The sequence below is a fragment of the Drosophila miranda genome (genome assembly GCF_003369915.1).
Source record: "Drosophila miranda strain MSH22 chromosome Y unlocalized genomic scaffold, D.miranda_PacBio2.1 Contig_Y2_pilon, whole genome shotgun sequence".
Classification (NCBI taxonomy): domain Eukaryota; kingdom Metazoa; phylum Arthropoda; class Insecta; order Diptera; family Drosophilidae; genus Drosophila; species Drosophila miranda.
In genome coordinates, this window is record NW_022881614.1 from 5,047,862 (window position 1) to 5,074,287 (window position 26,426).

The 26,426-nt window shown below is 43.3% G+C and overlaps 1 protein-coding gene and 1 pseudogene across 1 annotated transcript; one reads left to right on the forward strand and one right to left on the reverse strand.

Moving 5' to 3' along the window:
* Positions 1 to 6,344: 6,344 nt before the first annotated feature.
* On the reverse strand, positions 6,345 to 7,258 carry LOC108159347. Its single transcript, XM_017292554.2, has 2 exons — positions 6,550 to 7,258; positions 6,345 to 6,489 (listed from the first exon to the last, which is right to left on the reverse strand). The coding sequence occupies exons 1-2, from the start codon at positions 7,169 to 7,171 to the stop codon at positions 6,470 to 6,472; spliced, it is 642 nt and encodes a 213-aa protein (XP_017148043.2). The 5' UTR covers positions 7,172 to 7,258; the 3' UTR covers positions 6,345 to 6,469.
* Positions 7,259 to 18,352: 11,094 nt separating this feature from the next.
* The window catches only part of LOC117192330, a 122,240-nt pseudogene continuing 114,166 nt past the window's right edge, over positions 18,353 to 26,426 (forward strand).

Here is a 26,426-nt window from a genome sequence, read left to right on the forward strand (position 1 = left end):
TTCCATTTGCTCTGTCAACCCCTAAGAACTACATTACGCATACGCCCTGTGGCCTCAAACTGCCTGCGTGGGAAGGGCATAGGTTCTAGATTCTAGGTTCTAGTTCTTCATCTACTGCCAAAATGGTCTCATCTTTGGGCCATCTTTGGGTCCCCTCGTAATTTAGGCGATGGGAACGGACAAGACCAAGTGCCCGGCTAGCTCTGTCGGTAGTGCATAAGACTCTTAATCTCAGGGTCGTGGGTACGAGCCCCACCCCACGTTAGGCGAAATTAAATTTTTTCCTCTTTTTTCCAAATTTATTTTCATGTTTCTCAAGCGGAAAAGTGCTGGAAAAAATAATAATCTATACAAAGAAAAAAAAGATAATCTCTGCGATCCTGCCAGGAGTCGAACCTGGAATCTTCTGATCCGTAGTCACACGTATCCATTGCGCCACAGGACCGGTTGAGAGCCGCCGTGTTGGTGCTTCTTTTTAGGCCGTTTTTTATGTGCCATCAACAGTGTCTATTGTGCGTGTGGGCATTTATTGATAAATGTAAACAATAAACAGAACCGGTTGCCCATCCGATGATCTACACATGTTCGAATCTCTAAAATTTTTAGTTCAAGCAAAAACACTCCAAAGAAAAATAATCTACAACAATTTATTGGTGCAGACAGACAAAGCAAGAGATTTGCAAATATTTGCTCCACCAATAACAACAAATGCCAAAAAATAAAAGTTCGTAAAGAACAGCAGCAGAAAAAGAGGTGGAGGCAGACAGAATTTTTGGGGATACAAAAAGAAGAAAAGAAAGCAAATCTCAACGAAATAAAAAAATTAAAACAAAAATGGCCGACGCGTCGGCTGGGGTGCAGTTTTTTTGTATATAGAAAAGCAGACCCCCAGACTCTCTCTCTCTCTCTTTCTCTCTGGCTCTCTATATACATATGTGTGTATGTGTGTACATAAGGCTGTGTATGTGTGTGTGTTTGTAAGACATTTAAATGAAATTAGAATGAGAGTCATGAACATTTACTGGCCCGTCTGCCCGAGTGTGTGCCAGCCTGTCTCTTTTCGCTTTCGCATGACACAGATACAGATACACAGATACACCGATACACCGATACATTCGCAGTCAAAGAGAACAAAGCGTAGACGACCGACACTTGATAGTGGGACAGGGGCTAGCCCTGACCCTAATTTTTGGGCAAACGAACATTTCATTGAGGTCTCTGCTGTTAAATGGGGCCTGGGGCTTGATGTCTCCACCGGCAGGAGGATAATCCAGAAGCGATCCGATCTAATCTCGTTTCGATTTCGATTTCGGCTTCGCTGTGCAATGTCAATGATCTTCTAGATCCAAAAACTAGCACATTGACCCATAAAAATTGTGTGTGCCTTATTTTTTTATACCCGATACTCAAAATGAGTATTGGGGTATATTAGATTTGTGGTAAAAGTGGATGTGTGTAACGTCCAGAAGGAATCGTTTCCGACCCCATAAAGTATATATATTCTTGATCAGCATCAATAGCCGAGTCGATTGAGCCCTGTCTGTCTGTCTGTCCGTCTGTCTGTCCGTCCGTCCGTCCGTCCCCTTCAGCGCCTAGTGCTCAAAGACTATAAGAGCTAGAGCAACGATGTTTTGTATCCAGACTTCTGTGATATGTCACTGCTACAAAAATATTTCAAATCTTCGCCCCGCCCACTTCCGCCCCCACAAATGACGAAAATCTGTGGCATCCACATTTTTAAAGATACGATAAAACCAAAAACGCAGAATCGGTGAGGATGACCATATCTTCTACAGTGCAAAATCTGAACCAGATCGTATAATGATTATAGCCAGAATCAAGAAAACAATTTCATTCTTTCTCGCTCTGTCTCTCTCTAACACACAGGCTTCATGGTCGGTTTTGTCAATTGCAAGATATGAGTTCAAGGATCTCAGAACCTATAAGAGCCAGAGCAACCAAATTTGGTATCCACACTACTGTGATATCGGACCTTGACCGTTTCGTGTCCAAATTTCGCCACACCCCCTTCCGCCCCCGCAAAGGACGAAAATCTGGGGCATCCACAAATCTCAGAGACTATTAAGGCTAGAGTAACCAAATTTGGTATCCGCACTTCTGTTAGATCTCACTACAAAACGTTTATCTCAGAATTTCGCCCCATTCCTTTCCGCCCCCACAAAAGACGAAAATCTGTTGCATCCACAATATTGCACATTCGAGAAAACTAAAAACGCAGAATCATAGATAATGACCATATCTATCAGACTGCTGAATCTGGATCAGATCAGATCATTTTTATAGCCAAAAGGAACAAATCAATTTGCACTGGCTACGCAGCACCCGACGTCACGCTCAGACTGATTTTCTGTCTCTCTCGCACGCACTCTTTGTCGTGTGGTTCAATATTAGCGGCGTCTGCCGCAGGAGAGCCATACTGACTTAGTATCGGGTATAACTGTAGAGTTGCGGTGTCCGCAGCAACTCACAACGTTCCACCTCGTTTCTTTTTAATTTCAGCGAATTCTTTTCGTATGATTCGCAGTCGTTCCGTTCTGTTTAGATATTCCTTATTAGTGTTGTGTTGCTCATGAGTGAGTGAACAAAAAAGAGTTGTTCACTTAAGTGAGCAACTGAACATGTTCCTTCCAAGCTGTTCTTTGTTGTTCACTTGTTCTTTGTTGTTCACTTGTTCTTTTTTTGCTCACTTGTTCTTTGTTGTTCACTTGTTCTCTACTCACTTTTGCGTATTGCGCATATTGCGATCTGGCAGCTTTTGCTCATATTTGCGTTTAGTTCACACTTTTTGTACTACCGGTAAAGCTGTTTACTCTTTAAAAAATTCAGTATGTCGCTAATTCGAAAGTATATTGAAATTTGGAACCATCTGTGCATGAATAGTGAACAACTGAGTGAGCAAGTGAGCAACTGAGCAACAGAGCAACAGAGCAACAGAGCAACTGAGCAAGTGAGCAACTGAGCAAGTGAGCAACTGAGCAAGTGAGCAACTGAGCAATCTAAGAGAGCAAGTGAGCAATATGAGTGAGTTGACTCACTTACTAAAAAAGAACAAGTGAACATGTTCACCAAAATGAGCAATGTTTACCCAACACTATTCTTAATTCTGATGTTAATGAACTTTTCTGCTGCAGTTTTGTTGCTTGTGGTTTGGCTTTATTTTTTTCCACTTTGTGATGTCAAATGTTGATTTATTTGTTCAGGTTTCATTCCACTGTATCTTTGGTTAAATTGTAACTGGTTTCAATCAAAATTCTTGTGAGATTTCGTACAACAAAAGCTAAGGATTAAAATGAAATAAAATCAAAGATTTTCACTTGCGAAAATTACCCCTATATTCAGTCAGTTTATAGTTCATGTTTCTCTGATCTTTTCAATGGCATTTCTTAAGCACTTTATAAACATTTCTTTCTACAATCTAGCATATGTATACCCTGCTCCAATTGAGTTCCTGGTTGTGCCTATTAATCCAATTCGTTGTTAAATAAACACAATTTTCAAATGAGGGCATTATCTCAAGGTCGGTCGCCCCTTTAATTGTATTCGGTTTGCTCTCTCTCTCTCTCTCTCTCTCGCACTCGCACTTACACTCGCACTTTCACTTTGGTTTTTTGTGGGTGCTTTTTTTTCTATTTTGGCAAACAACCTTGATAAAAAATAAACTATTTTTATCAGTGAGTACCGTGGAATGGGGCCAATGGCAGCGGAATCTCTCAGTGTTTGGGGTTAGTGTGCCAATTAGTGATTGGATTGTTCCCCCCCCCCCCCCCCCAACACTCACACACACACACACACGAGGATAGATGTGTTCTATGTGGGTTACTGGGCGAAATCATTTGTGATTCTCTGGGGTATCTATGCAAATGTCATGACCCCCCTACCCCGCCCATATTTGATCAACTGTAAAGTTGCTTGCCTTGTTACCGCTCCTCTCCCATCTATAAATAATCACAGTTTTCATTTGGCCACTTGCTGGGAACTTGGCCTGGAGATGCGTCATTTCTTGGGGTCTTTGTGTGAGTTTTCTGAGGGGGAGGCTGGCCATCAGTGGATACCAATTAAAAGATGCGGGCCCTTCAATGACGTTGGTTGTTGATTACGAGCTCCTGACCTGGCAAAGCTTATCATACGGGTGGAAGGTGTGGATGGAAGGACACGTGATATAGAATTTTGTTTCATTTTCATATCGAAGGCTGTGATGATGTCAATCGAAATCGATTTTATATCGATAATTTCGCCTAATATGGAGATTTCTCTGTAGAAATCATAATTATCGTTATAATTTATCGTTGTTATCGATAGCAAATGGCATCAGTCAATGACTTCATCAATGGCATTTTGTTCTTGCAGCAATCACCGCTAATCGATTGAGCCTTCATCATTATGAGCGTCAACAATCACCACCAGACAGTGAAAAAAAAGTACAAATGAAAGAGTGGAAAAAGGGGGTGGGTGGGAGGGGTGGGGTTGACAGTTCAGTTGACAACAAATGTGATCCAGTAAAATACAATGGAATTGCATTTAAATGGCCATAAATCTAAATCAACAAAGTGACAATCGCAAATGAAAAACGAAATGCACAAAAATACACACAGCGATGTTTCCAAGTAAATATATACATGTACATATATGTATCGGAATACATATGTAGAAATACTTATTCGTATTTAAAGAAATTTTGAGATATACGTTTTATAGTGAAATCTAACAGGAGTGCGGATACCAAATTTGGTTACTCCAGCGTTAATAGTCTCTGAGATTTGTGAATATCCCCAGATTTTCGTCTTTTGCGGGGGCGGAAGGGGGTGTGGCGAAATTTTGAAACAAACTCGTCTCGGTCCGATATCTTAGGAGAGTGGATACCAAATTTGGTTGCTCTAGCTTTTATAGTCTCTGAGATCTAGGCGCTAATGTTTTACTCCAAGCAAAGCCGGCTATGCTACGTGTGTGTTAGAGAGAGATAGGCCGAGAAAAAATGAAATTGTTTTCTTGATGCTGGCTATAATAATAATACGATCTTATTCAAATTCTGCAGTCTAAAAGATATGGTCATTCTCTACGATTCTGCGTTTTCGCTTTTCTCTTATCTTTAAAATTGTGGATGCCACAGATTTTCTTCCTTTGTGGGGACGGAAGTGGGCGTGGCGAAGTTTTGAAATGTTTTTGTAGCAGTGACATATCACAGAAGTCTGCATCCAAAACATCGTTGCTCTAGCTCTTATAGTCTTATGGACAGACGGACAGACGGACGGACGGACGGACGGACGGACGGACGGACAGACGGACAGACAGACAGGGCTCAATTGACTCGGCTATTGATGCTGATCAAGAATATATATACTTTATGGGGTCTGAAACGATTCCTTCTGGACGTTACACACATCCATTTTCACCACAAATCTAATATACCCCAATACTTATTTTTTTTGAGTATCGGGTATAAAAAAAACATAAATGAAACGAGACTCGCAAATATGGCGACCCTCGATATGGGGGGACAACGGAAGGAGCGAAGCAGTCGGAGAAAGAGAAGGAGGCCCAAAAGCCAAATAGAGATTGCCCCACTGTGCCGCAGCGAGAATTTAACCTTGAGCCGGCGACTAATTACAAAATTGCAATGATAACTGCCACTGACCCCGCAGCAAGCCGAGCAAGAAAGGAGAGAAAAAAGAGAGAGGGAGAGTAGAAAGCAATCGCTTAATTCTGCGTTGATAAGTCATCGTGCTGGCGGTCCCAGGGAGCGGTACGGCACAGCTTCCACATGGAAAAAACTCGACGGACAGACGCATATTTTTGCATTTGTTTTGTTTCCTCTTCGGCAGATGTCAGCCGGGGAGCCGTGGGGCCGGTCCGGGGCTGGTGTTTGGGGTAGTCGGAAAGAGCAAATAGAAACGGTTTTGCTCTTAGCGGAAATTGGATAAAAGAAGTAAATGTATTTATTTATTGTATATGCAAATAAATCAACACGAACCAAAAGTCTATTCGACATTTCCGTTTGAAATGATTGAAAAGGGACATCGAAATTTATCGATTCTCGCTGATGCTGCCCGAGTGACGCTCCTGTCTGTGCGGGGAGGAGTTTGCGGGGCAAGGGATAGCTATCACCGCTTTAAGATGCCAAGAAGCAGCTATATCTTTGTTTAAGCGAAAACTCTGGTTGCTATGATATTTATTATCGATAAGACGATATATTTTCGATAAAATCTAAGGAGAAAGTTTGATTCCAAACAGATAGATTTCCTCAAAGCTTTCGATAAGAAAATTAAACATCAACATACCCATATCGATTGTCTATCGATAAAGACCTATAAGGGACACTTAATCGATTAGTTGACACCCAAAAAAACATTTTGATATTTCTAGCGTTTTTGGGTACAATTTTTTTGTGATTTTCTATGCTGCCGAAACCTTAACAAATTTATTTAATGCCATAACACAAAAGTACGAAGAGCTAGGCAGAAGAGCTAATGCCTGAAAGATACGCAGGTTTTCAGAATATTCGATTATTCGATTTATCGGCTATCGACTCACCCTGTATCTTCTGCATCTCCTCGGTGCTCAATATGGCGGGTTCTGTGCGCCCAGGAGTGCTTTTGGTCATGGCATTGGGATCGACAATGGACTGGCAGGATATCAGGTACTTGCGCTGCTTCAGGTACTTCATCCAGATACTGGGCTCCACCTTTGTCGCCAGCGAAGGGTTCTTTATGCTGAGATCGAAGCGTCCCTCCTTGACGAACACCTGATTGGTCAGGTGGAAGTGATTGTTCTTTATGAAGAGATTGTGGGGGTTTTTCGGCTCCTGGTCCATCTGTTTGTCGCCCATTGCTGATTGGGGGCTGCAGTTTTCGTTGATCAACTGGCGATTGCACTCCTGCAGATCCGCTATCAAGCCCTCCAGTTTCGTGTTCCTCTGACGCAGCTCCTGCAACTCAGAGTCGCTCTGCTCTTTCATCGCCTGGTACTGCAGCCACATCTGCTCTTTCGAGCGGGGCTTGTAGCTCCCCATCAGACCTGCGATAAAGTAGTGATCCAGGAGCTGAGCAGCCTTGACCAGGGCAAAAAACCCCAGGAACAACCACAGGTATGCCCGCACATACCCTGCCAAACTGTTGTCGTTTGTTGGTTCGCTGTCAATCGTTAGGTTTTCCATTGCTGAAAATTTCTGGTGTGATTATGTGGAGAGACGATAGTCTGATAGTGATTGGGAATACGTTTGGAGCAGGGCTTACTCGGTGAATGCCCCTGAGGAGACTGCTTCGATTGAGGCTTTGTTTGCTATATGGAATTTTACAGAAGGTTTTCTCTGCCGTCTCCCCTCACCCTCGCCCCGTGCAATGTCTCGACCCAATTAGAGGGCAAATTGGGCACCAAAGAAATGAAACTTTCGCGGTTCGTGTTAATAAGTTGTGTGTGTCTCGGGGTCCTTGCCAGACGGATGTCAGACTTCCCCTCGCCCTTCGTCAACCACTGCTCCCCTATTGGTTGTACGTGTGCGTGGGGGGTGGGGGATAATATTATTAAGTGCTCTCGTCTATGTCTACAAAATTATGCTTTATTTTGTTATTTTTATGCGTGGTCTAATAATTGCATTTGATTTTGTTTGTTGTTTCTGTTGTGGCTTTTAGAAGCCACAACCAGGCTATGCTTTACGATACTCTAACGAAAGGTATATCCCGATTATGGGCAACGATATTTGGGTAGGATATTTGAGAGAATGCTCCAGAATGGTGCCCTGATCAGAACGCTCTCCTTATGATCGTATGCTGATCGTTATCCTTATCCTTTTTACTCCCAGCAAGAGCATTCCCCGTTTTGGATTAATCAGAATCAGATTTTCCTTATTATACCCGATACTCAAAATGAGTATTGGGGTATATTAGATTTGTGGTAAAAGTGGATGTGTGTAACGTCCAGAAGGAATCGTTTCCGACCCCATAAAGTATATATATTCTTGATCAGCATCAATAGCCGAGTCGATTGAGCCCTGTCTGTCTGTCTGTCCGTCTGTCCGGACCCCTTCAGCGCCTAGTGCTCAAAGACTATAAGAGCTAAAGCAACGATGTTTTGGATCCAGACTTCTGGGATATGTCACTGCTACAACTTCGCCCCGCCCACTTCCGCCCCCACAAAGGACGAAAATCTGTGGAATCGACATTTTTAAAGATTCGATAAAACCAAAAACGCAGAATCGTAGAGGATGACTATATGTTCTAGAGTGTAAAATCTCAACCAGATCGTATAATTATTATAGCCAGAATCAAGAAAACAATTTCATTCTTTCTCGCTCTGTCTCTCTCTAACACACAGGTTTCATGGTCGGTTTTGCCAATTGCAAAATATGAGTTCAAGGATCTCAGAACCTATAAGAGCCAGAGCAACCAAAATTTGGTATCCACACTCCTGTGATACCGTTTCGTGTCCAAATTTCGCCACACCCCCTTCCGCCCCCGCAAAGTACGAAAATCTGGGGCATCAATAAATCTCAGAGACTATTAAAGCTAGAGTAACCAAATTTCAGAATTTCGCCCCACCCCCTTCCGCCCCCACAAAGGACGAAAATCTGTTGCATCCACAATATTGAAGATTCGAGAAAACTAAAAACGCAGAATCATAGATAATGACCATATCTATCAGATTGCTGAATCTGGATCAGATCGGATCATTTTTGTAGCCAAAAGCAAGAAATCAATTTGCAGTGGCTACGCAGCGCCCGACGTCACGCTCAGACTGATTTTCTGTCTCTCTCGCATGCACTACTTGTCGTGTCGTTTAATATTAGCGGCGTCTGCCGGAGGAGAGCCATACTGACTTAGTATCGGGTATAACTGTAGAGTTGCGGTCTCCGCAGCAACTCACAACTGTGAAAGGTTTTTTGAGGAACGATAAGAAGTTAAAACAAACAGACTATCGATAATGGGAGGAGTACCCCAAAAGAAGACATGGCAGGTCCCTTCAGTATCCCCACAAGAAACCACCAATCTATCTACGAACCTCCGATCGAGTCCTGCACACGACATGTATGAGGGTTTTGTACCATTTTCGGGCATTCTCTTTGGCAGCTTTCGCTTGTGAGCATCAAAATCTGTCGTCATGCACACGACATGCATAATGTGACGGGCTTTCTCTTTCGCTCCGGCCGAGTCCTGCACACGACATGTATGAGGGTTTTTTACCATTCTCGGGCATTCTCTTTGGCAGCTTTCGCTTGTGAGCATCAAAATCTGTCGTCATGCACACGACATGCATAATCTGACGGGCTTTCTCTTTCGCTTGTGCGTCTCGAGCATCACGTGGTATCGATGACGTGCCCACCGCTGCTCAATACAATGGAGATCTTTCAATCGATTCTGCTCCAAAAGGCGAAACAAGTTCAAGGCAGAAGCAAAAATAAAGGAGAAAGAAAGAGAGAACGGGAAAGAGAATTGTGCACTAATTAATTGTTTGACAAGCATACAAAATGGTGCGACCGACAGCAGCAGCAACGGACCAGACTTCACACTTGGGCTTCCAATAGAGTAAAACGCAGATTGTGTTGTGGAAAGTGCGTTGCAGTTATTTCCGTCATCCCAGAAGCTAGCTCTCGCCCGGTCAAAGCTGTCAGACATCGTTGGTGAGAGAGAGGGCGGGAGAGGGGAAGCCCTAAGCTCTGGCGCGTGTTGCACACTTTGGCTCCTACACACGCAGAACCCCTACAAAACTTCCACCACAGCTTACAAGGTTACAGTAAACAAAGAGAGAATCGATAGGTTCGGACAGGGACAATACCCTGCCAAAAAGATCGTTGCCATGAAAACTATGAAATAATTATGGAGACCCGATCTTGAAGGTTCTAAAGCATGGAAATACCTACCGTATACTCATCAGACCCTTGGAAAGACCATAGCCAGACAACTTGCAAATACATTCTGCTGTTAATTACAGCTGCAACCAGTGTCCATGCCCCTTTGAGTGTTGACATGTGGATTTCAGATGAATTGCTGTCTATCTGTCCATTTGTTTATCATTTTCCGCAGGAAACTACTATAGATAGCTGGCGTGCCAAGGCCAGGCCCGTGCACACGCCCGCAGGCAGACGCCCGGACTACTGTTTAATATGCAATCGATGGCTGGTTACGCTGTCAGGCTGCATCATGATCTAGCACCCTGGAGGATGCCAAAACATTCGCTCGCATATAATTTACGAGTGCACGAGTGTACTCGGGAATGAAAAAATATTCTAGTGCCAGCAACAACGCCTCAAATTGTCACTTGGAATGAAATAATGTCACGCATGTCGGCATAATGTATATGTATATGTATCTGAAACGCACTGTACACCTGCATATCGTCTCGTCTATAGCTCACAAAAAACTGGCAGCCAGCATCAGTAAATTATTTTGTCAAATTCCAGACACAAGCTAAATATCCATTCCATTCAGCTGTGTCTGGCTCTGGACAGAACCATTCAGAGATCTGCACCGAGGTGGGAATGAATGGTGGTGGGGGGCCCCACTCAATGGGGCGCTGGGTGCCCCCACGCCCCTCCCCTCCCCTGTAGACTGAGACGGTGGTTTGGCATATTGCGGTTTTATGCTTTTATTTGCTGTTTTTATACCCGATACTCAAAATGAGTATTGGGGTATATTAGATTTGTGGTAAAAGTGGATGTGTGTAACGTCCAAAAGGAATCGTTTCCGACCCCATAAAGTATATATATTCTTGATCAGCATCAATAGCCGAGTTGATTGAGCCATGTCTGTCTGTCCGTCTGTCCGTCCCCTTCAGCGCCTAGTGCTCAAAGACTATAAGAGCTAGAGCAACGATGTTTTGGATCCAGACTTCTGTGATATGTCACTGCTACAAAAATATTTCAAAACTTCGCCCCGCCCACTTCCGCCCCCACAAAGGACGAAAATCTGTGGCATCCACATTTTTAAAGATACGATAAAACCAAAAACGCAGAATCGTAGAGGATGACTATATGTTTTAGAATGTAAGATCTCAACCAGATCGTATATTTATTATAGCCAGAATCAAGAAAACAATTTCATTCTGTCTCGCTCTGTCTCTCTCTAACACACAGGTTTCATGGTCGGTTTTGCCAATTGCAAAATATGAGTTCAAGGATCTCAGAACCTATAAGAGCCAGAGCAACCAAATTTGGTATCCACACTCCTGTGATATCGGACCTTGACCGTTTCGTGTCCAAATTTCGCCACACCCCCTTCCGCCCCCGCAAAGGACGAAAATCTGGGGCATCCACAAATCTCAGAGACTATTAAGGCTAGAGTAACCAAATTTGGTATCCGCACTTCTGTTAGATCTCACTATAAAACGTATATCTCAGAATTTCGCCCCACCCCCTTCCGCCCCACAAAGGATGAAAATCTGTTGCATCCACAATATTGCACATTCGAGAAAACTAAAAACGCAGAATCATAGATATCGACCATATCTATCAGATTGCTGAAACTGGACCAGATCAGATAATTTTTATAGCCAAAAGGAACAAATCAATTTGCACTGGCTACGCAGCGCCGACGTCACGCTCAGACTGATTTTCTGTCTCTCTCGCACGCACTCTTTGTCGTGTCGTTTAATATTAGCAGCGTCTGCCGGAGGAGAGCCATACTGACTTAGTATCGGGTATAACTGTAGAGTTGCGGTGCCGGCAGCAGCTCACAACGTTCCCCTCCTTCCCCTCCTTCCCCTCCCCCTCGTTTATATATTTTTTTTGTGTTTTCGTAGACAGGCCGTCAAGTGTCGGTCGCAATTTTAAAATTCAATTTGCATTTCGCATTTGAGCTTCAGCTCTGGCTCTGTCTCCGGCTCTGGCTCTGTCTCCGGCTCTGGCGTGACACGAGAAACGTGAACAAATAATAATAAAGATTTTTAATGCTGGCGCGTCGCGACTCCCATGAATGAATTTCGGAAAAATAGCAGGCTCTCTGCAGTGGGAAATGCAAATTTATTCGGGGGAAAATTGCATGCTTCACAAGCATGCAACACTCGCAGTCAGTCAAGGTTTTTCCGCCAAACAGGGGGATGGCGCGGAATTGTGGAAAAACAGAAGCGACACACAAATGTATCTGAAAATGTGTTAAACTACAAAATGGACGGGGAGATTGTTGCTAATTTCTTGTCTATGAATCAAACTGGATTTCGTTTATCAATGAATCGACCTTCTGCGACGAGTATCTACTGGACAGGAACTAGATTATGATACTACTGATATTTTACTCCATAGATGATAATTAATGAAATTCTTTGTATCTTTGTTTCTTTTCAGGTGAGTTATCGATAAGATCGTTCGATTCTTTGGAATAAATTTCCATTTATATTATGCCAATAGCTGGTAGAATGGTAAGTGCTGCAATAAAAGTATTTATGAGAAACAGAAGTCCAGCAATTGCCGGCTCATATAAAATTAAATGTTCAATCGACCGATGGCTGTTGCCTGCGGCTGTCCATGGGCGCCAAAAAACGGAATTGATAAGAAGAAAGCATTAGACACTGTCTGGAGGGGGGGACCAGAACAGAAAACGATACGCAGATAATCGGCTTTTGTCTATTTCGATACGAATTCTACATTAAAGACTGGAATGTAAAGTGCACTTTGTGACTGCGGGAGGAATATTATTATGCCATCTAATGTCTTTGATTTATGGCATAGAAACCGCAAAGGGAATGGTTTTGTGTATAGAATTAAGGTCTATTGAGGGGTCCGTTCTATTATCGAGACAACTATATATTACTCTACGATTATAAGCTGTTATTATATTGATAAACCATCAAGTTATCGATATTATTCGATTAAATCCTGCTGTTCTAGCGATAAAATATCAAATTATCGATATTATTCGATTAAAAACTGTTATTCCATCGAGAAATCTTTACGATCACTATTTAAGATGACCGATAAATCGATCTACTTCGATATATCGACTAATTAACCTGTTGACTGTTCTCTGAATGCAACTCTTCCATCTTTCGACGCTCAATTCATGCTTTACCATCGTTAGCTTAGTACCCATCGATATCCTATATGAACTAACTAAATTCTTATCAGATTTCTTCGATATTAAGTGCATTTTGCACTTTCATTTGTTGCCAATTGATCCCACTGTGCCATGCGCGACCTTCCACCACCCATTTAAGGTCCACTTATGTATTGGAATATATAAGTTAATTTTATCCTTATTCGAAGGAAAAAATAAAAGATTATTTTGATTCTGTTCACTTTAGCGATGTGCTTTTATTGAATATCAGAATGTGACTGCTTAAATCTAGAATTATAATTCTTAAAGAAACCTATCGATGAACGCGGCAGAGGAACTTCGGCAGAGGCCGAATTGTTGGGGTCTTCAAAATTATTGTAGGCGGCGGCGTCAGTGGCGACAGCGGAGATGTTGGGGGTGAAGAACAGCGGAGTCATCAGAAATGCATTGTCGACATTATGGCAGTCGTGACGTCGAAGACGGGGTGGGGGCGATGGTTTCTCGTGAAGTGCTGACTTGAAGTGGAGCGCATAAGCACTTCCAGAAATACAATGTTTCGGTTCTTGTTTTAGGCAGGAAATGGTTTTTACTTTTTGTGTAAATTGTGACAGAATTCTTGCGCATTGTTATTGGGCAACTATTGGGCAAGAATTTTTATACTTTTTTTTGTTTTAATTGGAAATAAGAGTATTGAACTCTTAGGGTGTTAACTTATATACGAAGACATGTATGTACTTGCACGCTCTTGTTGGACAACTGCAATGTACGCTGTCCCCTGCCTCTGCCCCCTGCCCCCATCCTGCAGTGACTCTGCTGGCCGGCAGTGCCCCATTACATTACATTACCCATTCATAGATGCTTATCGGGAAACAACCACCGATACCCGATGTTTGACTATTTGCCCACACGGCTCGGTCGGTCGGTCGGTCGTTGCATGTCTTTCTGTCTTTCAGTAGTTCCTTGGCCCGCGACGACGACGACGAGCGCTGCGGCCTCAGCCCACTTTTGATGTCAGGGGCTCCCTTTTTGCCTTTCCCTCTTACTCTTACTCTCTCGCTGTCTCGCTCTTTCTCTCTCGCTCTCTGTCGCGTGGCTTTGACTACCTCAACGGCAAAAAAAGCCGCCGAGCCACTAAACGACATTAAACCTGACTTTGCCATTGCCTCTTGCCTCTACGTGCCCCCTGGGCCAATGCCACTGCTCTTTCGCTGTGTGTGTGTGTGTGTACCCGAACCCGAAACCTCACCGAACCCGCCACGAATCCGCGCCAAACAAGGCAAACCAGACTGGCAAAAGAAAATCCAACAAATTATTATTATGTCGATGCCCATGTCGGGGGTCTGCATCCAATAAGGAGGTGGAGCAGTGCAGAGAGCGTGGAGCTCTGGTGTTGGTGGTAGTGGTAGTGGTAGTGGTGCACGGTTTGTCTCTCATTGTCGGGGTCTCTCGTTCAGTGGATTTGTGTGTCTTCGCATAAATGTTGCAGCATGTACGACAGGCATCGGAGCCATGTAGACAAGTTTTTCTTTTCCTTTAGCTGTTCTCCACTATCTCCCTCGTCGAGTGCACACAGATGCCCACATACACATGCATAGTGGAGAGATAGCTGGTGTAAAGATACAGATACATAATGTGTCTGTGAGTTGTAAGCAATCGGGAATGGGTGGTTTAAAAGAGGTGTTTTCCCATAAGACAGAACTAGTTCGAGAGACAGAACTAGTTCCTTTTTCGAAAGTGTCAGAGATGGAACTAGTTCTAGGGACTTTTCTTAAGGATGTTTTTTTCCAGAATAAACTGAGACTTTTCTAGAACTAGTTCCGGCAATTTTTTGTTCCAGAACTAGGTGGAAATATTTAAAAAAATAATATCTTATCTCTTTCTATCAATATTTTTGTTTTAGCCTTCCCCCCCCCCCCCCCCCCTCACCTCCTCACACTCCAGGGTATGCGCAGTGCCATGCCATACATCAGACATCTCTACCCACTTGCCACTTTACTCAGTTTCCTCTTTGCTCTTCTATTTCTATTTCTCTATTTCTATTTATCTTTTCTGGCGGCGAACTACCCCAACAAACGGCGTGCACACGACTTCCTCTCTCTCCCCGCCCCCCCGCCGCCACACCGTTAAACACCCCCGCAACTAGACAAACGCTCTGTCTCTCACACACACACTCGCTTGCATACACAGACACACATAGAGATACACTGACTGTTGCACTCACACCCAAACAAATTTGTTCCACTGTACTACTGAACTGTCGTCAGAGGAGGAGGAGGCGGAGGCGGAGGCGAAGGAGAGTCTTCGTCGTTTGGCAGTCGGCCAAGAAGCGTCCAAAGGGGGTGTGTGTGTGGGTGGGTTTAGAGAAGGCAGAGGAAGGGCGAGTGTTGCTTGGTGGAGGAGGGGGGCAGAGAGAGAGAGAGAGGCAAAATCTGTGGCAGACATCATTGAATGCAGAATGCCTCTTCTGGGCGGCAGCTGTATTTGTCTGGATAAAACAAACACACAAACAGATAGAGAGTGGGAGAGAGAGAGAGGGATACAGAGAGAGTGATGTACATAGATGGAGGGCCCCCTCTCCATACCCCCCCTCGCAACCACACTGTGGGGCACTCTACTCAGCTGTCATTGTTGATATTTTGTGTTTTCAATCTTGAACTCTTTGTGGTTCAATGTGGTGTCTAGCCGACAACCCCCAAAATGAGACAGAAAGAGAGAGAGAAATTCACCACAGTCTAGGCTCTCTCTGTCCCCCCGCTGCCACCTATCTACTGGGGGACTGCCTTTGGACTGCGGCTGGGGCTGCCCTTGCCTTTGCCGGCTTTTCTATGCGTATGCGTACATGATGCAATTATACAAGGTGGTCTCGTCGGCAAAAGTTAGTCCCTTAACGTATGCTATCAATAAGTGCGAGTGAAGGGCACATAGTATAGTGAGTTTGAGTGAGACGGTATATGTTGATGTTGATTAACCCTTAGCAGGCCCGTGGGTTCTAAAATTTTAAAATAAAATGATTTTACTGATATATTAATATTTAAATTTTATGCAGCCATTAATAATTTTTCTTCAACATTTTTAGATATATTAAAATGTTCTTTTACATAATATATAAAGATTACTTTTAGTTCTGTGGTATTTTTTTTATATGCTTTTTATAATTTTGTTGTTGTCGGGACATAAGGGCTAAGAATATATCAAAAAATTCGTCCGTGAACAACCTTCATCATCAACAAGCAAGCATGCACTGACGATAAGGAACAACACGAACGAACTTCGGCTCCCGACGAGACCACCTTATATAATTGCATCATGTATGCGTACAGAGAGATAGAGACAGGAGATAGAGGTCTCGTCTCTCTCTCTCTCTCTCTCGATTGCAGCTCTCTCTATTGCATTCTACACTTGAACTTGCCTCACACACAAACACACACACAGATATACCGCCCGTCTGGTGGAGGAGGGTGAGGAGGAGAATGGAGAGAGAGCGTGTATCTGTATCTCGGTTTGCATTTACTTTTTAGCCACAATGTATTTGAAATGTGCAATTTATACGCCGCCCAACAGACGACGACGGCGGCGACGGTCAATCATTGTACAAATATACAGACAGACAGACAAACAAACAAACGTACACGTACTCGTAGATACATTCTGTACAAACATACTCGTAGATACATTTGTTGTTGTTGCTGTTGCTGTTATTACTGTTGGTGTTGTTGCATGACTTCTGTCGATCTGGTGGCTGCTTTTCCATCAATTACGTCTCTTCAATTCTTTTTCTCTGCCCAAGGGGAAAAATTTCATTTTCCTTTGTTCTGCGTGCGCCTTTCCTCCTATACATGCATATATCGAATTGGAATTGTTCCAATTTAGTGAGCAGGTCTGCTAAGGACTCTTTTCTCATAATTGGGATTCTTTTCAATGGGCCAAGAATTATTGAGATAATAAATGTATCTTTGGGGCAGGTGGAACACACATTATGAGTGTTTCTGCATGGATTGTGGGTTGAGAATGAGGGCTAGTCGATGGAAAGTGAAGGTTGGCTAAAGAAATTTGACAGCCTAGATCTCTGAAGATCCCCAGAAGTTTGAATTTTGGCTCCAAAGATGTACATACTTTAAGAAATCTAAATAAATTTATTAAAAGTGGTTTATTTGTATCGCCGGAAAGTGGTTTCATGATAAATCAACTGATTGTAAAGGTTATTATTCAGTAGATCGCACAGATACATGCCGAAACTTCTTTAGAGTCTTCACCAAATACTTTTGGGACCTTAAAAATCTTTTAAAAATCCATGAAATTGTTAAATTTTCATCTAAAAATGAATATGTATGTGCTTATAGACCCCATTTGGGTGCTCCATTTCCGATTCGATTGCTTTTGTTCCACGATAGAAAACAGAGAGAAACAGAATAAAATAAAAGGAAAGCGATGATGGCACTGGCACAGACAGAGAGAGAGAGAGTAAACACACAGCGAGAGAGGGAGAGGGAGAGCGACGATTGCATCGGCATTTTTCATTCAAGCCTGAGAGAGGGAGAGTATCTGTGTGTGTGTGTGTCCGTGTTGCGTTTCACATTTAACTGTAGCGCTGTTTCCGTTTTCGACTTTTACTCTCGCTCGCTCTCTCTCTCTCTCTCTCTCTCTCTGTGGTGTGGTGTGGTGAGTTTCATGGTGAATAATTTTGTGTCGACAGAGCGACGCCGACGACTTTGTGCTCTGTTTTGGTGGCCTGGCGGCTGCCGACGTCGCGTTCAGCATTCCGTTTGGTTTTCGGTTTCGGTTTCGCTCTTGGAGTTGAGTTGTTTTTTGGATTTTGTTGTTAACGGTTCTCCACGGGTCCGCACACGGTCGCTCGCCGCTCGATTCGATCGTTCGCTCGCCGCCCCGTTCGTGTGCTCGTTTTGTCCGCTGTTTGTGTTTTGCTTACAAAAATTTACATAAAAGAAACGAAACAAAAATACAAAATACAAAATATATTAAATACGAAAAAAAAGAAATTTCAAAAATACAAAGAAAGGTTTCCCCCCACATCCCCCAAAACCCACACCCCCCATAAAAACCAAATGTTGCATATATTGTACGAGTGTCTATGAGAAAATGTTAAACAAAAAAGAAAAAGAAAAGAGAGAGAGAGCCCCTATAATAAATAAATAGCCCCCACAACAAGTGCAATTCGAAAGAAAGTGCAAAACAAAACAAAACAAAACAAAACCAAACAAAACAAAACGCATTGTAGCTGAGAACCCAACCACAAATTAGAGGAAAGAAGAAAGTATATTTCTTAAAATAAATATATAATATATAGTATAATAATAATATAATGTATAATATATAAATATATTCATATTTGTATAGATATTATATAGCAAAGTGGCTGCAAAGTGCAAACAAATCGTGGAGATACATTCTCAGCAGAAGAGAAGAGAGCTGAGAGCAGAGCACTCGTGTGGAGCGCGTGTGATTATTCTCAAGGGTGCAGGCATCCCATCTACCAGTTACAATCGAGTAAATATCAGTCAAAGTGAATACCAACCAGTTTTTTGATTATCTTTCATGGATATCTGTGGATTAGTAGCTGAATTGGCGCACTATATTGATGGATATGGTAAGGGAAAACAGATCAGTATAGTCCTAAGAACCTCGTTTTCCTTAACTTTAACAACAACAACATTTTGTGGTCCACTGAAAGAAAAAAGGGTACCCTGAAAACGCAACAAGTTCTGTAATTTATGGATAAACCTAAAACCTAATGTGTGTATTTTTGTGGCTTGTCTTGACTCACTTGTCACCTCTCATCGCCATTTTACCATTTGCCTTTCGGCAGAGAAAACAACATTAACCCCACATGTGCGGCACTTTTCAATGCCAAGATACACACGCATACAGTACAGATACATTCTGAGGGAAAGATACACATGTTCCTGTGCCGTTCGATTGGTGATACATTAATTATTGTCATGACAACTGACTGACTGACTGACTGCCAACAAGCCAATTAAAGGCTGAAAATTGTACATTTCTCCTGCGTAAACATCCAATATATATATATGTAAATCTTTTCTCTGGAGGGGGGAAGCACTTGAATCTGTAATTGGAATGCCGAAAACATGGAAAATATTGTGTTGCTGCTCGAGTAGGCAGCAGCATTGATATTACTTTTGGAATTCGATTTACTCCACTGATTTACGCATAATGTACTTCTTGCTGTTCGTCGTAGGGTGTTCAATGTGGTGTAAACAGTTTTTCAAGTGCCACAGGACTGAGAATAATTTCAAACTGGATTCTAATTGGTTTTGGGAACACAAAATGAATGGCTAAGCCGCTTTCAATGAGATTTCGATTGAAATTGAAGCCAGGGGTCAAGTATTAGTTGGCCAAAAGATGGTATGACATCTCAAAAGCTTATACGAATTAAAATTTGCAAACAAAAAGGTTCACCCTATAAAAAGAAAGCCTCTATCTATAGGGAAAACTTTATTCTTGTGATCTTGTAAACCCCTTTGGGGATCTATTTTCTTTTTTGGGTTTCTCTAATTAATTTAGATCTCATTTTTGTGGACATAAAACCCCAATTTTATGTGTATTAGATTTATCTTATAAAAAAAATCCCAAAGCCTTTTTTCCGTTGCCTAACTTCAGGCGACTAATGAGGCATTAGGTAACAGCAGCAACGCGGGCTCCGTCCCCACATTAGTTTAGACTCTCCCACAATTAATTTTCTGCCCCTGCCCCAGCTGCTGCGCCTGCCCCAGCTGCTGCCCCTGCCCCTTCCCCTGGGAGGCTCTCCTCCCATTTCCTGGGCGGGTTCCTGGTTAAAGTTTTCGCCTTCTACTCGGCTTGGCTTGGCTTGGCATTTCTTTTCTTCAATTCTCGTCTCTTTCTTTTATTTTTTGCACATTATTTTCGCTATTTCTCTTTTGCTACAATTTGTGGACACAGAACAGGCAAAAAAGTTACTTGTTTCCTATGGAGCCCGGCCGTGGCCCTGTGGTTCTACTGCTGTTTTTCTGTGTCTGTGTTTTATGGTACATTAAAGTTGGCAAAATGGCAAATTTTAATGCGATTTTATGCAAATACGAGGAATCTACAGTAAAGACACATGTAGGAGCGAGCAGCAGCATTCCATGTCATGCCGTGTTTTCGGGGTGCCCCCCGCCCTGCCCTGCCCTGCACTCGTCATGGGGCAAATTCTAGACTTAATGGCCAGACGGTACATCATCATATGGCACTCGGATGTTGTTTGTGTAGTTTCTCAGAGGTTCTAGAGGAAAAACAAACTAACTACAGATAAATGTACCTCTAAACGCGTTTTTGGTATTGATTGATAGTCGGAAAAACATAGTTTTATCATAGCTTAAGGGTAGAAATCGGTATTTCTAGTTGAAGGGGTCTGTATATATATTTTTAGAATATCTATAATGCTGCAATAACATCGCTTTAATGGCACTGCTACTATTAATAGCCTTCTACCATAACTATAACAATTTACAAAGTGTGTGTAACATGCACCGCCATTAGGGGCCCCCCACCTCCAGGTTCGTTCTGGCAACAGGTGGAGGAGTATCAGCCCGGACTCAAGCAGGTTCAATGTACCCCCCACCCCTCTCCGAAACGGATCGACATGTTGTGGGGACTGTCAGAGGGGGGACTGGGTCAAGAGCCAGCCAGCCTCCACCTGTCTCTCTGTCTGTGGGGCCCTACGGAAGTGCGCTCCTCTAAACTTTTGTCCGGCAATTGCATTGAGTGCGGCGCGTTATCATGTCAGTCGTTTGCTCGACTTTTGGCTGGTGGAAACCCTTGTCTTTCCCTCCACCCACTCACCCCATTTGATTAGCACTGGCCTGCCAGGTGCCTCGTAGCTCGGGGAACCAGTTTAGTAGTTTTTTTTTTAGCTCTTTGGCTCTGACTTTCACATGCCTGAGAGCTGTCGACAGACACTTTCGCAGACAATTGCCGATGACGCGCTCATCACAGACTTTTCCATGACTTTCCACAGTTTTCCTAGTAGCTGTTACAATTTTATAGTTGTTGTTGTTTTTTCCCGTGCCCGATTAGCCGTGCAATGTGAAACGACATACCAATGGCTTTTTATACCCGATACTCAAAATGAGTATTGGGGTATATTAGATTTGTGGTAAAAGTGGATGTGTGTAACGTCCAGAAGGAATCGTTTCCGACCCCATAAAGTATATACATATATATATTCTTGGCTCGATTGAGCCATGTCTGTCCGTCTGTCCGTCCGTCCGTCTGTCCGGCCCCTTCAGCGCCTAGTGCTCAAAGACTGTAAGAGCTAGAGCAACGATGTTTTGTATCCAGACTTCTGTGATATGTCACTGCTACACAAATATTTCAAAACTTCGCCCCGCCCACTTCCGCCCCCACAAAGGACGATAATCTGTGGCATCCACATTTTTAAAGATACGATAAAACCAAAAACGCAGAATCGTAGAGGATGACTACATGTTTTAGAATGTAAGATCTCAACCAGATCGTATAATTATTATAGCCAGAATCAAGAAAACAATTTCATTCTTTCTCGCTCTGTCTCTCTCTAACACACAGGTTTCATGGTCGGTTTTGCCAATTGCAAACTATGAGTTCAAAGATCTCAGAACCTATAAGAGCCAGAGCAACCAAATTTGGTATCCACACTCCTGTGATATCGGACCTTGACCGTTTCGTGTCCAAATTTCGCCACACCCCCTTCCGCCCCCGCAAAGGACGAAAATCTGGGGCATCCACAAATCTCAGAGACTGTTAAGGCTAGAGTAACCAAATTTGGTATCCGCACTTCTGCCCCACCCCCTTCCGCCACCACAAAGGACGAAAATCTGTTGCATCCACAATATTGCACATTCGAGAAAAATAAAAACGCAGAATCATAGATAATGACCATATTTATCAGATTGCTGAATCTGGACCAGATCAGATAATTTTTATAGCCAAAAGGAAATCAATTTGCACTGGCTACGCAGCGCCCGGGCATCCAATTGAGACGCGTGCCATGTCACATATGTATATTCTGGTTTTTTTTTGTCGAGTGCTGGAAAAGCCAAAGAATGAAATGGCAACGAAAGTGCCATAAATCTTATTGCTAATTGATTTTGAGGCACGGCACAGATCTGCCTGGGAGGAAAAACAGCTGGCGGAAAAACAATGATTGGGATTGGTAGATGTTTTATAGAGTGCTATGTGGGATTATGATATTATCCTAATGGAATATGCTGATAGGAACTTCCTAATCGGGGACAAGCCTTGGTGTGGCTTTTGCAGAGTTTTTCCATATGAATTGTTTGGTTTTTTTTTTGGCCAAAAATATCGGATATGTGTCAATTGAATGGCACCATTTTTGCATGTTTAACCAAATCAGCAAACCCCCCGCCCTTCTGCGCCCAAGAAAGAAAACCAACAACGAAATCAAATCGAAACGACAACAAAATTCACGGAAAAGCAAAAGCGCAACCAGTTTTTGGGTTTAAAGAGAGGCAGACAGACTGAAAGAGAGTGAAAGACAGAAACCACCGTTAGGTTGTCAGGCCAGCGATGATGGGGTATCTTTGTATCTTATGAAGGGAATTTGTCGCATATGTTTCAGGCTGTTGCGTTCCCCCTCGTCCCCCCGCCACCACATGCCATGCCAGCAAATGGAAATCACGCGGCGCTTGGCTCTGCTACGTGCATGGAAATAACAGCAGGAAATTAAAAGGATCCGTATAGTCCCTATACACAAGCATACATATATGTTGTGTGTGTGGGTGGGTTTGCCTTGTTTTCGCTCTACAAGACCCCCCCGCCCCCCTTTAGCAGTACTCCCCGGCCATCTCGTTCTCCCAACTTCCCAGTGTGGCGTGTACAACAATTGTTGTCGTTGTCGCACAGTTAATAACGTTTATTGCATTCGGGAATGTCGGTTGGTTGCTTGGAGAGTCTCTCGTTAAAAGGGAGGCGGTCTCGTACGTTTCCTGCTCGGTGGTCGGTGCTCGGTGGTCGCGTGCAAGTCATTGACATACTTCCACCCAAGCGAATGGAGCAGCAGGAGCAGGAGAACCGCCTCCACCGTACATACACATCTCCAGGTCCATGTCCATGTCCAGGGGTCAGACCCTGATTGAGGGTCAAATATGTGTTAAGTGGGGAAAGAATTGCATATGACTAGATCTTAAAGGTGATCTTAGAGGTGTTAGATCAAGAAATTATGATGTTTCAGTACTCGAAAGTTCTCTACGGCAAGTACTATAATTACTTCTGGGATGCAATTCATGGCAATGCTTTTTAGGAGCTTTAAGAGAGCTCCATTGATTCCATTGATGGGCCATTCCCAAATGCACTTCCCATGATGTTTATTCGAGTTAATTGAGCGCAAATCCAATTTCAGATGTTATCCGGAACCATGAAGTATGTGAATTTTTTGACTACATTATTCAATGCGATTGTACATATTACCTGTTGAGTGCTGTAACCTTTGGGACATGCACATACGTCATTTCCATTATGTTATGTATTCCGGATCCTATAAATAACTCTGCCCCCGCCACGCCCTGTCCATCATTTCAGGCGTAACAAATTCTTATCTTTCTTCTGTTTTGTTTTTCTTACGTTCCCAAGAGAGAGAGGGAGAGAGTTGTGTGGGGCCAGAAAGACGGTCTAGTCACTTGAGTCTGCGGTTTTCTACTTTTTTGACTTTCCGACTTTCAGACTCTTTTCTCTTTGTACCTTTTTGTGTGTTTGTACTTAAGCTTTTGCTTCCAGAATAAACAACAACAACAAAATCAAAAAAACACAAGTAAAACGAGCAAAACGCAGCAGAGAAGAGAACATCAGCAGCAAAGGCAAAGCCAGCAAGCGACACGCAAAGCAATAAAAATGCCTTAAATGTCGTATATACATATGTATGTACATATGTATATCGGATCTTGCATATGTAGGTATATAAAACACACACATATGTATAGCCCTTAGGTGTGTGTAGATGTACGCGCTTGATTCTTTACTCTTCTTTTTCTTCGGTCGCGTCGCTAATGTTTTTCAGAAATATTTCTGAGCGAAAAACAATCAAGACACAGATTGGGATACCCTGCAATCATTGAACATAATATAAAACGAGGTGGAACGTTGTGAGTTGCTGCGGACACCGCAACTCTACAGTTATACCCGATACTAAGTCAGTATGGCTCTCCTGCGGCAGACGCCGCTAATATTGAACCACACGACAAAGAGTGCGTGCGAGAGAGACAGAAAATCAGTCTGAGCGTGACGTCGGGCGCTGCGTAGCCACTGAAAATTGATTTCTTGCTTTTGGCTACAAAAATGATCCGATCTGATCCAGATTCAGCAATCTGATAGATATGGTCATTATCTATGATTCTGTGTTTTTAGTTTTCTCGAATGTGCAATATTGTGGATGCAACAGATTTTCGTCTTTTGTGGGGGCGGAAGGGGGTGGGGCGAAATTCTGAGATATACGTTTTATAGTGAGATCTAACAGAAGTGCGGATACCAAATTTGGTTACTCTAGCCTTAATAGTCTCTGAGATTTGTGGATGCCCCAGACTTTCGTCCTTTGCGGGGGCGGAAGGGGGTGTGGCGAAATTTGGACACGAAACGGTCAAGGTCCGATATCACAGGAGTGTGGATACCAAATTTGGTTGCTCTGGCTCTTATAGGTTCTGAGATCCTTGAACTCATATTTTGCAATTGACAAAACCGACCATGAAACCTGTGTGTTAGAGAGAGACAGAGCGAGAAAGAATGAAATTGTTTTCTTGATTCTGGCTATAATCATTATACGATCTGGTTCAGATTTTGCACTGTAGAAGATATGGTCATCCTCACCGATTCTGCGTTTTTGGTTTTATCGTATCTTTAAAAATGTGGATGCCACAGATTTTCGTCCTTTGTGGGGGCGGAAGTGGGCGGGGCGAAGTTTTGAAATATTTTTGTAGCAGTGACATATCACAGAAGTCTGGATCCAAAACATCGTTGCTCTAGCTCTTATAGTCTTTGAGCACTAGGCGCTGAAGGGGACGGACGGACGGACGGACCGACGGACGGACGGACGGACGGACGGACGGACGGACAGACGGACAGACAGACAGGGCTCAATCGACTCGGCTATTGATGCTGATCAAGAATATATATACCTTACGGGGTCGGAAACGATTCCTTCTGGACGTTACACACATCCACTTTTACCACAAATCTAATATACCCCAATACTCATTTTGAGTATCGGGTATAAAAACAACAAAATATAGCCTTCATCTGCTCCATTACAAACACCTGTTCGAAACCAGCATACCCCTAACGGAAAGGGTATCGAAATAAACTTAAGAACAACCTGTTTGCATTGTTTTTGTGTTCCACAGCCACAGCAGGCAGCGCATTTGGCAGAGGCAGTGACAGCGACAGAGCGACAGGTTTCTTTTTTTTTTTTTTTAACTTAATGCGGGCCAAAATCTCAGCTCAGGCCGCCCTGCCCTCCCCCCTCCCCGCGCAGGGTGGAATTGAAAGCTTAGACTAGTCTCTCTTCTGCTTCTGCTTGCCCGCTGCCGCTTTGCGCTCTCCGCTGCCATTGATATTCTTTGCTGCTTCTTACTCATGTGGATCGTGATTCTTTTCGATTTTGTTCTAAGCTCCGCTCTCACTCATGCTCTCTCTCTCTCACGCGTGTGTGAGAGAGCGAGATGGCAGGAAACCAGTTTTTGGCGCTTAAGAAACTTGTGCTTTATTATCTTCAGGCCGCTCTCTCTCTCACTCGCACTTCTATAGTGCCGGTCTTTTTAATGGATCTTCGGATGGCAGGAGAAAGAGAATGAGCAGGGGCAGGGGGAGAGGGTTAACCTGCTCTCAGAGCTGGAACTGTCGATCGATTCGTCGCTCGACTGTCCCTCAAATGATTCACCTGTACAAAGCTCCGCATGGGTCAAAACCAGTACAGTGTGCACACACACACACACACGAATGTATCATCGAAACTGCAACCGAAATGAAATTATTCTCAGACCCAGACTCAGACCCAGAGACAGAAACACCAAGTCTCGTATGTACCTCCAACGATCTCCTCCACTGACCTAGACCATGACTAATCGCAGAGCAATTGTCAGTGCAGTTTACGAGTATCTGTAACTGTAACTGTATGTGATGCATTTAATATTTATGCGCCACATTTCGCTCTTCGATTAACTTTCCCCTTATTAAATGCCTTTCAATTAGCTGCTTTCCAAATGAGGTATCGCCAGGGGAATGGGGAATGGAATGGGAATCGGAATCGATTTAGGATGGTGGCGCTGATGGGGTGATTGAACAGCAGATACAATAAATAGCCAGAGTAACTAATGCCAATGATTGGGGCCCCACACCATTCATCCAAGCATCGTTAAAGAATACACTCTCTCAGAGAACTTTCCACTAGAGAGGTTTTTGGGA